This window comes from Drosophila virilis, chromosome X, assembly GCF_030788295.1.
Source record: "Drosophila virilis strain 15010-1051.87 chromosome X, Dvir_AGI_RSII-ME, whole genome shotgun sequence".
Taxonomy (NCBI): Eukaryota; Metazoa; Arthropoda; class Insecta; order Diptera; family Drosophilidae; genus Drosophila; species Drosophila virilis.
This window is the reverse complement of record NC_091543.1, coordinates 20,969,098-20,984,232: the sequence shown is the minus strand read 5'-3', so window position 1 is coordinate 20,984,232 and position 15,135 is coordinate 20,969,098. Positions and strand designations below refer to the sequence as shown.

At 38.4% G+C, this 15,135-nt stretch overlaps 1 protein-coding gene and 1 long non-coding RNA gene across 4 annotated transcripts in view; one reads left to right on the top strand and one right to left on the bottom strand.

Annotated features, from left to right (window-relative positions):
* LOC116652003 (uncharacterized) overlaps window positions 1-14,829 on the top strand; it is a 202,873-nt gene extending 188,044 nt beyond the window's left edge. For all 3 annotated transcript variants that reach the window (XR_011416489.1, XR_004305007.2, XR_011416494.1), the window contains one exon: window positions 14,345-14,829. This is a non-coding gene — a long non-coding RNA (uncharacterized lncRNA). The remainder of the gene's footprint in view (window positions 1-14,344) is intronic.
* On the bottom strand, window positions 8,583-11,751 carry btd (buttonhead). Its single transcript, XM_015170870.3, has 2 exons — window positions 10,471-11,751; window positions 8,583-10,328 (listed from the first exon to the last, which is right to left on the bottom strand). The coding sequence occupies exons 1-2, from the start codon at window positions 11,091-11,093 to the stop codon at window positions 8,975-8,977; spliced, it is 1,977 nt and encodes a 658-aa protein (XP_015026356.1). The 5' UTR covers window positions 11,094-11,751; the 3' UTR covers window positions 8,583-8,974.
* Window positions 14,830-15,135: the final 306 nt, after the last annotated feature.

The following is a 15,135-nucleotide window of genomic DNA, read 5'->3' as shown; positions in this document are numbered from 1 at the left end:
CGAATTTTCAAAGATCGTTAAAGCTAGTTTTGACGATGTTGTTCATGCAATCGTTTTTCGCTACTTTTCCACATTTGAGGGTGAAATTTTCCAAGACTCCATCACACAAGGTTAAGGCTTGGGCTACGTTGATCACAGTTATATACATGGACTGAAAAGTACATTTTTTGCCGATCGAACGAAGCTTGAGACCACCCCAAAAATTCGTTGACTCGCATTTTCTATGGAGGTTTGCGAACGAGCTTACAACCGAAACTTCGCTTGTGGCGAAACGAAAGATTATAAATATAGTATATAGGCTATTTCAGAAGTTACATTGGTGACTTGTGCTTAAAACCTAAGATTTCGACTAAGATTTTTTTCGATTACTTGGAAACGGGAAAAGTTATCGTTTAACGAAAACTAGGTCACCAGATGGACTTACGTTCAAAAATACATTTCAAGCTCCTAGCTCCTATAGGTTCTGAGATCTTTGATTCTTTGCCGATTTTCGTAAAAGTTTCTGTAGCAGATATAACTGTTAAATGTGCATACTTCTAACTAAACACAAGCCTTAAAATGGTGGCCTAAAGCTGTTTTTGTGGTACAATTTGGATTTCTTATTCACTTGATTATTGTTTTTAAGAGCAAGGATATGTTCGAAAATCAAGATATCCAGATCGAAGTTTATGGATTACTTAAAAACGAAGCAAGTTATTGATGATTTCTACGCGGCCACTCCAGCCGCAGATACGCATTTTGTCCCGTAATGTACCCGGTTATATGTACGCAATGGGTCCTAGTCCTGATGCCGCTAGCTATTTTTCCCATGTTTAAGGGCGCAGGCATTTTTATGCATTTTTTATGTATATATTGCGCAGATGAATTTATTGTAACGATGTACGACAAGTTCATAAAAATGCAAACCAGCTTATTGATAAAAAAAAATGTTTGCATTCACCCCATTACGCACACCCCGCTCGATTCACGACACCCCACTTTAGCAGTGATTTATGCAGCCAGCACTTATTTTTTGTTGTTGTTATTGTTGCTGTCATGTTTGCATTTTGGCGCCAAGTTTTGGTCATTGCTGGTTATCGCGCACGCCGCTGACCGGGCGGCATCCATTTCCGTTTCCGTTGCCTTTTTTGTCTGGCTTCTCATTTATTGTTGCTGCCATTGTTGCTGAGCATATAAAAAAGTTTATGTAAATTTAGTGCCAGGCATTTTTTGTAATGAATTGACGATTGTTCTGTATGCCAACATACAAGTAGTTTGTTTGTTTTTATTCGAGTGCTGAAGTGTTGTTTTCGAGTGTCTGCATATGCAAGTAAACACAAGTAAGAGTGCTGTATGTGGGAGTGCCCGACTAGATGATACCTCACTCCTCCTTCACACTACATACTCGCTTACCTATAATAACCTTACAGCAGAGCAGAGCAAATTATACAATCGTAATTGCAATTTTCTTTACGGAATTCGACAAAAGACTCGCATATGAACAATGTGCACAGGAGTTCGTGTGCTTTTCACTAGCAACCACGTGACTTACGAACTTTACCTTTTTTGTTTCTTGTCTGACCTTAATGAAATTTTCTGCAGTACAACTTATTGTGGCAGAGAATATTACTATTCGCGAAGTTACAGGTAAAAGTGGTTGACCCTAGCCCTTTGATCATTAGCGATATGCTTATTCGATGTCGAATTTAATCAATTGCTTGGAAACGGGGCTGAAACAACAAACTTGTACAGCTCAGGCAATAGAATCACGTTGATTCCAATCTTCAAGTAACTGGCTTTTAAAGATTCATAGATCAACGCGTTCATACATACGGACAGACAAATGAACTTCACAAGTTCGACTTGCGTATTAATGCTGACCAAGAATATATATATATACTTTATGGGGTCGGACAACCCATCCGCCTCATTTGTGTAGCTGCACATTGTTAGTTGTGAATACCTTGCACTTGTGGCCCAACTTTGTAGTACTTTACGATAGCAAAAAACAAAGCTGTTTTTACCCTCTTTTGGTTTTAGTTTTAGTTTTCTCAATTTTGTCAAAATTTACAAGGCGTTACAGATTTGTAAAAAATATTTAATCATGTGTACAAAAATAGAGCTGTCGCTCACCCTTTCGACACCTATGGTCCATTACTATCTTGAAGGCACAATATCTGACGTGCACACACTTTGTATTTGTAAGTGTTTCGGCAATAAATTTAACCATGTACAACTTCAATGTTGCTGTCGTGTCCGTGGCTGAAGTTTTGTTGCATGCATAAATCAAAATTTTGATTTATAATAATTGCAAAAACACACACGCACACACACACACAGTCACAAAATGCTTTGAATTGTCGACCAAATATCAACTGGTATTGGGAAGAAAGTTCGATGTTGTATGGAAAAAGAGATGTGGGATCCCAAAAGCTATTCTCGTAATTACACGTCAGACTTTCCAGACTTATTCGAGACTAGATAATAATATTCTGCAAATGTACATTGCACTAGGAGATACCCTGTACCCTGTTCGCTGCAATCTATCACATATGTCACATATGTGGTGCATGCGGACAAATGGATGTACATACGGGCATGGCTAGATCGTCTCGGCTGAGTATGGGTTCGCAGATGCATTCTCCTGCCTGTTTTAAATATTTGCACAAAATATTCTGTTTTCGTATTTACAATAAGTTCATGAAATAAAATGAATAGGATAAGCGAGAGGTATCACAATTTGCTTGAATGCCAATTGATGGTAAGGTATAACATTTTCAAATCAGACATTATTTACCCGGGATATTAAAAAAAAATCATTGAAAAGTTTCGATTTTCGCACCGACCTCGATTTTGAAAAAAATCGTGATGATTTAGGAGGTAATATCTCCTCGTGGAGCTATGTCGTTTTGGAACGTCATATCTCCTCGTGGAGCTATGTCGTTTTGGAACGTCATATCTCCGCGCGGAGCTATTTCGTTTTGGAACGTCATATCTCCGCGCGGAGCTATGTCGTTTTGGAACGTCATATCTCCGCGCGGAGCTATGTCGTTTTGGAACGTCATATCTCCGCGCGGAGCTATGTCGTTTTGGAACGTCATATCTCCGCGTAGAGCTGTGTCGTTTTGGAACGTCATATCTCCGCGTGGAGCTATTTCGTTTTGGAACCTCATATCTCCGCGCGGAGCTATGTCGTTTTGGAACGTCATATCTCCGCGCGGAGCTATGTCGTTTTGGAACGTCATATCTCCGCGTAGAGCTGTGTCGTTTTGGAACGTCATATCTCCGCGCGGAGCTATTTCGTTTTGGAACGTCATATCTCCGCGCGGAGCTGTCTCGTTTTGGAACGTCATATCTCCTCGTGGAGCTATGTCGTTTTGGAACATTATATCTCCGCGCGGAGCTATTACCCGAGATATTAAAAAAAAGGCATCGAAAAAGTTTCGATTTTCGCACCAACCTCAATTTTGAAAATTTTGTCGATTTGGGTCAAAATTTTGAATTAAGCACTTATGATAAAAAAGGAACTTTAATAGCATTACAGAAAAAAGTCGCAATAACCATGCTGTTGAAATGCGAAGCAGACGCGCATGAATGTGTGTTTCTGCATCTATACTGAAAAAGTCAATTGCATTTAAATTTTGTCTTGGTTGGCAATTAAAGTTGGATTATTAACTTGATTTATAGCTCTGGGGTTGTAGCGGAGAGGTGGCGATAGGTATAAAATGAAAGATACTTGACAAATATATAATATTTTAAAAGCAACGTATCATGTTTCGTGACGCTAGCTCTTATTATTTACTAAAATTGCCCAAAAACAGGATATCGATATCAATTTTTATCGATTGCTTGAACACGGAGTAAGTTATCGATTATCGGAAACAAACTCGATCTGTGCGGGCACCATGAGCACCTACATCTCAAATTTCAAGTCTCTAGCTCTGTCTGACGGACAGACAGACGGACATGGCTAGATCGACTCGGCTATTAATGCTGTTCAAGAATATATAAACTTTATGGGGTCGGAGATGCTTCCTTCTGCCTGTTACATACATTTGGACTTTGCACAAATACAATATACCCTTATACCCATTTTTAATGGGTGCAGTGTATAAAAATCATCGTATGCTCGACTATAAATTTCCCAACTGATCGATACATTCAATAAATGCGACTTTAGCTATCGGCGAGAAATTGTATTTTATTAGAGGTCACTTTATATATACTTACAATTGTGTGTCACAAAAAGGTACAGAACTTTCGGCACTGAAGCAACTGACTCTTAATTAAGTCAATGTATTTGGTTCTGCCCATTGGCTCGATGAGCCCCACGCAACATATCTACATAAAAGTCGAAAGCATGACACGGCATCTGACGTGTATTTGGGCCCTTTGCGATTAGTAACTTATTAATAATGTAAATTGGTAAATTTGACATAAACAAATGCGCAAAGCGCGAAAAAATACAATCAAATTTATTACAAGGCAAATAATAAACAAAGTATCCAAGAATGTATGTACATATATAGAAATATTCTCAAGATTTAAGTAGCTTCCAAAAAGTGTGATGTCATTGTGGGGCCGTTAGCGACGCAATAGTTTCGTTGGTCGCTTTGGTCCTGTTCCTTTTTTTGTGTGTTGTCAGCATGAAAAGTGGAAAATTTATTGACTGCACATATGTCACACTTTTCTTAGGTTGCATTGTTTTGTTACTGTTGTTGTAATGCTTTTGGGGCATACATCTTACAATGCAATTTCGTAATAGCAGGCAACACAAAAATATTTTAATTTGTATGCCACATATGTCAACAATGAAACATTTTATGCCGAGCTGATAGAGATGTTATTGTCGGTCAATTGACTACTTAAATAGGCGAATACCCCTGATACACACTTCTTTGAATTTAAGTGTGACTGTTACGCTTAAATGTGCCAGGCATTGATTGAGTCACGTACTTAAGAGACCAAAATCGCTATGAAAGGTGAATTGATTAGGGTCAAAGCTTAACAGTTTTTCCTATACATACTTAATATATAAGCACGTATTTATTTGGAAGGGCAATGAAACTGCAAATATTTAGTGAGATATCCTTGCAGACAGTTACAAAAGACGAAAGAGTATGCAACCTCAAACTGCCGTAACACGCATAAATTTGAACTTATTTTTATGAGTTAATACGAATAGTCCTAATATATACACTATAGTCTTAATATATTACTTAAGATAAAGGCTACACCTGTTGGGATCCATTATTTCATATTTAATATCTTATATCATTCAATATCTTCTCGCTCATACAAACTGGGAAATGGGCCGGCTACTATACAAGACACCAGATGGTAAACAAACAGAGCTTAAGTTTGATATTATTCGATTTCAGGGAAACGGGATTATGAATTAAACTGCAGCTGTGCTTGCAGAAGAATATTCATTCCAGACTGGAAATCTCTAGCTCATATAGCTTTCGATAAATAGAATCTGATGTTGAATCAGACCATGCATATATCTTAACATCTGCCTCTTTGATTTATGAAAGAAATTTTAATCCGTTAGTTACTGACAAAATCATACATTTGGACTTGTAAGAGTAGACTATCCCTAGAGGTTGTCTTGAAAGGATCAAAACGGTGGTCCTTAAGCGAACTGGGCAATATACTGCAACAAGTTTTTTATAAATAAATAGCCATAAAATGCCAACAGCAAGAGAGGCACAAGAAAACCAACAGCAGAAACAAAGCGTACAAAAAAATAAATATTTACCGATGACCTTATCATACACGCCAACTCAAAAGCCTGCAACCACAAACTAAAAAAAAAAAAGGTGCTCTTGTCGCGATGGTCCGACCAGCAGATACCATTTACCCAGCAACAGAGTGCAATCACAAATTTTCAAACTTTCTTCTTTACTTTATAAATACACCACAGTTCGATCTTTCAGGGTCTTAAATGTGTTTGAGTATCAGGGTGCAAGGATATACCTTGGTAGAGCACGCATCCAAATCATATTGCCAAATGTGGTAAAATCTTCGAGATATGCTTACAAAAAAAAAACCTGTTTTCAAACTCTCTCCATATATAAAAGTGCTTGTAATAACTGACTGACTGGCTGACTTATTGACTGATCAACGTTAGCGTAAAAGCTTGGAAGCTGAAATTTTCACTGTAGTTACCTTATATTATGAAGGAGCACGTTAAGACGGGTTTTGTTCACCATTCGATCGACCTCAAACTCATTTACAAAGATCTTTGCTTAGATTCATTGCATTTCTCCTTGGTGGAAATGGGGGGGCAAACGATTTGGTGGGTGACGTTTCGCGCTCAAATTTATTTCCAAGTATCTATATGAAAAATCCTTTGGGGACGTATTTCACATTTTTCGTAGAATCAAAGCATCTTAAATAAAAAGTGCAATACCAAGATTTTATTGGTGAAGTTTTAAGGTTTGTCCGATTTGCTTCGAACTTATTTTCAAAGCTCTACATATGAATAAGTTTTTCTGCGGTAAATTGGCAGAATCGGTTTCAAACTCATTTTCAAAGATATTTGAGAGATTTTATTTTATATGTGTCTCGGGCAAGGCCGGCTTATACCCGCTAGTAGCAAATATATGCTTCCTCCTGTTTGTTACACATATTGTACATTTAAATTTATTATATAATGTATTTCATTTAAATTTAATAATAAATAAATTGAATGTTTAGGTGTTTTTAAAATAAAGAGCTTCACACTATTTGAATAAAAAAAATATTAAATAAATATAATTTTCATATTTATCGTAACTTATAATAATATAATTTGATTATAGTTAAAAAACAACCATTTGAATTTGATTGATTCTTATATTTAAATTTAATTTTATATATGATGGATTTTAGGATTGAACAATTTTAAGTTTGAAATTAACATGTTATATATATTTAAATGAAAAAAATGTTAATTCAAATAATTTTCATGATTAAAAAACAATATTAATAATAATTAAATTTAGGCACACTCTGCGCATTCTCCTTATTCCTATAGGGGTAAGAGTCGCCTAAGCAGCGATAATCCCAACTAATAAATATATCGTCCTGGGACTGCAGGTTGAAGTGGTGCTGTCAGGATCACAATGCTGTAACATCAAACCAAATTCTGTGGAAAAGGGCGGTTTTGGCTTTGTGTAAGATGAAACACAAACTGCGGCCAGCCAACTGTCAAGTGGTTGCATAACATTTATACTATTTATAAATTTGATTAAAATTAGAGGGATTTCTAAGTCCCTCCACTTGAACAAACGTGTCACGCTAGCCAATGTGGTTCTTTGGTTTACAAGGCCAGTCCCTATGCCAAGTATATATGTATATGTATATGACTATATATGACTGCTTCTGTTTGCTAAGTACGTGTGACAATGTTTTCAAGAACACCTTGACAGCCTCTAAGGGTGTCATTGGATCATAGGTGGTGTCAGTTATCAGCAAATTCCGAGAACATGCAAGTGGAACTTGATGTTCAGCGCAGAAAAAAAATGTAAACCTGATATATTCCCTGTAAGAGATTTATTTTTAAACGTAATATACAAACTCTTATAGAAATATACAGTTTTGATGATACGTTCATCTGGCTAGTTGTCCGTTTAAGCCGATAATATTCGGCTTGGACAACCTGTGCAAAGGGTGCCAACTGTGAAAATGTATAACCCCACAGTTGTCAAGCTACAATCACAAAGCACAGCCCCAATTTTCTAAACAATTCGACGATTCCTCAGTCAGGAAGACCCTACTCGACTGTTGTCAGCTCTAAATACACTGTGAACGTAAAGCTGGCAAAGTCCTGCAATACTATTGCAAATTATTGATAAATATTAATAGGTAGTAGACAAAGAGTACATGGTATATAAATATAGAACAAATTTGGCTTTCCACCAATCTATTTTCTTTTTGTATACGGGTTTTCAATAACAATTACTTTGTTCCCACTAACGCATCGATCTCGGAAGTTACATGTCGATATCTCGATTTTGAGACTTTGTGATTTAAGCATAACTCAAGAGCCGCTAGAGCTAATTTCTCTCGTATGTTATTGAGTTTGTGTATAAATGCATCCATGTACCTGCGTAACCACTTTGTAATTAATATTTCTAGTCTAAACCTATTGAAAATGGTTAAAAAGTAACAACAGCCGACTGGATCTAGCCATGTCCGTTTGTCTTACCATTTGTCCTTCTAATCTAATAATCTGAAGCTTTGAGCTAGGGACTTCCTAGTGCCTGCCCACTTTGTTTCAAATCCTCGATAGATAGAAAAAAAGAAACAACTTCAATCAACAACTACTTTGGAAGCATATCTTGTAGCTTGTAAGAGCTAGAGGCAGCAAATTTGGTACGCAGACTCTTGTTTAGTTTGCACAGTCACAAAATATTTAAGGGTTTTAAACCTCCCCCAAACATTTCTTCTGGTGTAGGGATTGGGATTTGGTATACTTGATTTTTGGTTTGTAGCACAAGAATAAATTCCAGATTAAAACAAAATTTTTTTATTACGTTACTTTGCCTTAAGGAAAGTTAAAAAAAAAAAATAATTTACAATATACGTTTATATATGAATATGTACATACATGCAAAAAAAAATTGCTTAGCCTATGAAAAAAAATTTCGAAATAATCATCTTACATGTATTATTGAATTTTTTTTTTTTTTTTGGATATTTATATATGTATATTATGTTCTTAACAACAACAATTAGGTCACTAACGAGTCAAAAATATATAAAGAGGACATCAACTTACATTTCGGGATTGATTAGAATGTTTTCTTAGGGTATTGATATACAATATGTATTAAGTCTGCATATATATGCAGTATTATGGCTGTATTTTAATACTTCACACAGTAAAAAAAAAAAAAAAAAATAATTAAAATCAAGAGCTAATAATAACCTGTCGATTTTAATTTTTTCATAATTATCCAACAGCAACAAGGATTTATTTAGGTACTAATCCGGACTAATGCTAAGTCTAAGCCGCTGCATGTGGATGATAAGCGGCGGTCCACGCATTGTGATAATGATGGTGATGGTTGTGAGCGTGGGCATGGGCGTGAGCGACGTGATGATGTGCATAACCATAGCCAGAGCCACTGGAAAATTCAGCCGGATAGTTGCCGGTATAATCAGTCTTCATGGGACCAACAAGGCCAGAGTATCCACTACTTAAATTATTACAGCTGCTGCTACTATTATCACAGGCGCCGCTTGCCAGCCCGGACATGGTTAGTCCATATTCCGAGGCCAGCTGTGACTCACTCTGCATGGAGAGCGCTGTATAGTGTTGGGCCTGGCTGCTGCTGATGCTGCTGGAAATCATTGCTGAGCCTTCCGATGTGGGTCTGGCATTCGCTGAGGTAGTTTGGTTTTGTTCCATGGCACGAATATTGCTGCTGTGGCTATTGCTGTTGTTGCTGCTGCTGCTGCTGCTGCTGGTGCTGGTGCTGGTGCTGGTGCACCAGGGTTCATAACTGCCGGTGCTACTGCTACTGTTGGAGACTGCCGAGGGTTCACTCTGCTGCTGTGGCTGGAATAGAGGCGGTGGCGGCGGCAGAGTCGTTACCACCACGGCCGTTGCCGCTGTCTTCGCTGTTTGCTGATTGAGATTCGCATAAGGTGCATAGCCCAAAGTGTTTGTTGCCTCCGGCTGCTCCTGTTTGAATTGCATATTGTTACCGAGCATCGTTACTGTCGCAGTTTTGCTCTTAATCCCTTTTTTATTGTTAAAAGCCTTTTCGGACTTCTCCTGCTTGATGGCCCCCGTCTGCTCCTTGGCCTCGGCGGTTAGGGCTTTTTTCGCTTTCTTGTCCTTGAAGTGGGTTTTCTTGTGCTTACTAAGATGATCACTGCGCGAGAACTTCTTGGAGCAGATGGGACATGCATATGGCCGATAGTTGGTGTGGGTGCGTCCATGGCGTTGCAACTCATCGGAACGCGAAAAACGCTTACCGCACGTGAGGCATAGGAACGGTCGTTCGCCAGTGTGCCAACGCAGGTGGGTCTTAAGGTGTGAAGCCTTGCCGTAAAGGCGCTCGCAGCCTGGAATGTGGCATATGTGTTGCTTGCGTCCGCGCTCGTCGGGCCCGACGATGGGTGGCAGCCCGCTCATTTCGTTGGTGCAGTTGGGGCAGGTGCAACGTACGGACCGGCGCTGAAGCTGAGTCTGAAAGGCGATATCGTCAAAATTAAAGCTTGGATAGCTTTGTGATGACCACGGCTGATACAGTCGCTCCTGGTGTGAGAACCAGGCGGCAGATGCCGACGCTGCAACGCCAACCGTTGCCACATTTCCATAAGTTGCGTATTGCGCATACGGAAATTGAGTTCTGCAATCAAAATAGACACAACGGAGGTAACAAATTAGATCGCGTTAATCTTTGCAAATATAATCGGCATTTCAGAATCGGCAAATGGAGATAGTATAAAAATAGGTATAAATCGTACGTAGCTGGGAAAGAGAGAACCTACCTTGTTGGCAGCGCTGTGTATGCAGCCGTATTCCAGCTGTAGGCTGTGGCGCTTGCCACCGCTGCGGCACCCAAATCAGCGGCAGCTACAGCTGCCACTGCTGCAGCTGTGGCCGACGAGGAGCCACCTGCGGCCGGCGGACTAGTGGATATTGAAGCAAAGGACTGCGCCGGAGATGGGAATATGCTAGGTGACACCGATGCCGAGGAAGCTGCTGACTGTGATATACTGGAGTTGGCCGATGCACTACCAGTAGATGATGCCTGCGGCGGATATTGCATTTCCAATTTCATTGGCGGCACCACTTGATGTGAGGTGGATGCGGAAACTGTTGCTGATGCATTTGCTTGTTTGCCGTAGAAGGCCAACGGGGAGGAGCCATTAGAGTCACGGTTCGACGTGGACGTGGACGCGGAGGCGGAGACGGAGGCAGAGGCGGAGGCGGATAGCAATGTGGTGCTAATGAAATCATGACCTGGTTGCTGTTGCTCCTGTTGTTGTTGCTGATGTTGTTGTTGTTGTTGTTGTTGTAGATGCTGCTGATGCTGCTGCTGTTGCTGCTGTACGGCTGTTGATTGAGACAGTGTATAGGGATTCAAATAATTGCAGGTGGCGTCAATCATGTTGGCAATTTTAATGGCTGCTATCGTAATTGGTGTTGCTGATTTTGCTGACTGCTGATGCTGCTGATGTTGTTTTTTTCGTTAGCAATTTTCGCACATTGCCGTTTATTGATTTTATTTTGGCTTTTGATAACTACTTTTGTTTTTTTTTTTTATTTGTTTTGTATTTTTGTTATGCTGATGCTTCGTTTCTATTGCTCTTAATATAATTATGGCACGCTCTTGACTTGTATTGTTTTATATATTTTAAGCACGTATGCGTTCAAATAATTATAGCTGCTGTTTTAGTTTTTATTCTTGTTGGTGTATTTGACGCTGCTGCTAGTGTTGTTTTCACTTGAATAATTGCACAGTGCGATGACGTCGAAGTTGGCGCTATAGTCAATAATAATTTGCACAATGACAGGCAAGTAACCCGGCACAAAAGAAATTCGAATATTGTTTCGTTATATTTCGTACACACTAAGCTTTTCACAATTGGTGAAATTGTTGTTCGTTGTTGCCGTTTGCGTTCGTCTTTTTTGTTGATAGTTGATAGGCAGAAAAGCGAGCGCGGGTTTCGTTGGTTGTTGGTCAGTTCGGTCTTCCTGGCCTCAGTCGCTGCGCTCGAGATACAACCACCGGTAATTATCGTTGTCGACTGAATTCAAAACGCAGCGAGAGAGTCTAACATCGTACAAAACGAATCAGTGATGACGGCAGCAGACTGCGACAGCGACGCCAGCAGCGACTCGTGCTGTGCTCTTCTATCCCAGCAATATGCGCCTTCGCCTTGCCGGTGGTTGATGCCCTGCTTCTCCGCTGACTTCAATGCGGCAACGTTCGCTCTTTGTCTCGCTCGCTCGCATACGCGCGCACGCTCTTCGTGTATATACATTGCATTGTTGTTAGTTATGCTGGCCTTATAGGCGTTTTGTTATAATTTCTATGTGTGGGTTTGTGTGTCAAAGCAATTGGGCGAAGCCTTACTCGTAGGTATTATTGCTTGAGCCGCTCATACTACTTCGCCCTGGTTCTTGGCCATGATGATACATATCAGTTTGTAGGTAAGCAGACCATTCAAATGTACATACTATATATGTGCATACATAAGTATGATATGTGTATTCTTTGCAACTTAATTAAATTTGCATATACTTATAAGTATATATTCTATTATGCACAATCCACGTATGCTTATATCGAACTTGCTCAAATAATTAAAGTATAAGTAACTAATAATAAGTATATGCACGCACATGTTCTTTTCAGCTGATTATTTGTATAATAGCGACTTTTTAATTGATATTAATTAATTCAATATTCAACATTTATATTTTTCAAGTGTTACCCGAAACATTCCTTTTCCTAATTCCTCTTTCGTGTGACAATTTATAAATAAAAACAAGAGTGCCCAACAAGGACTTACCCTGAGCCCAGCGCCAAGCTGTCCTTGCAAACGCTTTAGCTTCCTTCTATACATAAAACAACATGCGAATTCGAATCTTATGAAAAGTTCAGTTCTCACTTATGGATTCCATAAGTGCGTCTATGCGAATAAATGGAACCAAAAACTGAAATATTCTTGCTCTGTAACATACTTTAGTATATTAAACTATCATAACAAGTTTGAAACATATGACTTTTATGTCTCTCGCTTTGCACAAAGCCATTATAGTCTCGTTACCCATTTTCATCTGCAAAAGTTGAAGAGGTCAAGAAAATATCTACATAAGTGAAAAAAAGGTGTCTGCATAAAAGCCCAAGGAACAAGTCAAAATGCGGCTGGCATAATTCAAATATCAATACAATAACAATAAAAACTAATAAATTTGTGGTCGCGGCCCAATGAAATAACTGTATTTAAAGGGGCGTTACCCAAACAACCACAGAGGAGAACACCGCTGCTTTATCGCTCGTGCTCTTACTGCCCTTAAAACACAAGCACATACCCATACATATATACACTGTATGTATGTATGTGTGTATGTATGTGTATTTGTATATTAATCCCAAATCATTCTTTTAAGCTGTTTGTGCAAATCGGTCGAAGTTCATGTTTTGTTAACCTCAGACTACGCAAGCCGTTAGTCCTAGCCAAACCCTTAAAAGGTAATATAAGCTTGTCATGAAATGTGTAACGCATACATCTCCGACCATAAATATATATATATATATATATATAGATTCTTCTTCATGTTTAACAAACGATTCGATAAAGCCAGGTAAAGCGGCCCACATTTAGCTTTTTGTATAAAATTCACAGTTTTTTTTTCAAGATATCTTAAGTAAACTTGCAGATTGTTAGTACATAGCGATTTGTTGCTATCCCAGATATCTTTACCAAACACAGAAATTACGATCTCACTCTTAAAATATCTAAAAAGCCACAGACCATGTCTCAACACAGGAACTTGATCTTCTTCAGGCCGAATACCGCTAACTGGACTTTCGTTTGTTTCTCTCAAAAATATTTAAATGTGTTCTTACACGCACTTTTCGGTATTTAAATAGACGGGTTATGACACGATTGCAATCCTACCAGCATTCAATTCATGTTGAATAATTGCCACGTTTTAATACGATCTTCAGGCAATTCAAAGTGCACAAGTATGGCATTCAAGTGTGTGTATATATATCAAATCATAAAGCTCTGGCCATATATTTTGTTTTCAAACTTTATGGAGCAGTTATCCACAAAGTTAAATTTTCTTTAATGCGTCTACTATAATATACTTAAAAAATCAGAACAATTTGATAATAAAATACAAGAATACGTGAATGTCGGAAAACTGAAATTTTATATAATCCATCTTTTTATAAACTAAAGCCACTGAAAATGGGTAAAAAGGGTATGATGTGCTTGTGCAACTGTATGTAACAGGAAGCATCTCCGACCCCATAAAGTTTATATCTCGATTTCCCTCAATCAAAATCTATTTTGTTTTTTAGAGAAAATCTCGTAAGTTATAAGAGATTGAGTCACCAAATTTGACATATAGCCTCGTGAATAGTATATATATATATCAAATATGTTCATTTTATGGCTATTGCCGCAAGTTATTAAATTCTATTAACATCATTGCAGCATCGAACATCAGTTGTTGGCATGAGTTTCGAGTGTAGGCGTTAGTAATTTGTGGGGTCGAGTTCAATGGAGGAACTTTTTTTTGTGTTGGTAGAAGAGGGTTCATGGTATCCCCTAGTCGGGAACCCCTGACTAAAATCAATGATTATAACATATATTTTTAAATAATTCGTCTGTCTTGCAGGTCAAAAAGATGACAGGACCCTTGTTGGCGCATGTGGCTGCTGGAGAAATCGATCTGACTTGAGACTTTTGCGATTTGGAGAACCCGTTGTTCATAAAATATATCCTACGATGGTTCAAAACATAATTTGTAACTTAATAAGAAACGGAAGATTCAATCAATGTGTTCCTTTGTCCTTGCACTGGCGTATTAATCAACTCATAAGAGCAAAGAACAAATTCGTAATAAAAAAGAAAAAGATCTGCATGCCATTTACATTACATTGCAATGTTTAATTTTTTATTCGCCTTAAAATCAAAATCAAATCATTTTCAAAAGAAATAAATTAATTACAACAAAATACATAAATCAAATTGTTAAGAGGGCTCTAGCAGGCAGCGAGTACCCGACTAAGCAATACCCTGTAACCTTACAGAATTTGTCTGTATTTAATTATTGGCTTAGAAATACAAAAATAAAGGAAAATTTACTCATTCTCCGCATAATCGACTAGTGTATTAAATTTTAAAAAAATATCAGATTTTCCAAAATGTTTTCAGATTTGACCTTCCAACGATGTTTTCATATAAACACTTCATCTCTAGACTGGTAATTTTTTACGGATTTGACCATCACTCCCTTCCCGAACCACCAAGCTATGAACTGATTAGCAGAACAAGCCCTCAAGTCTAGGGGCGCAAGTCTGAGCATGGGCTGGGTGTATTGAAACGATTTTTGGACCAGGTAGCCTGTTAACAGGTAGCGCAAGTTTTTTCTTTGGCTTTTGCCTTTGACTTCCACGATTACCAATA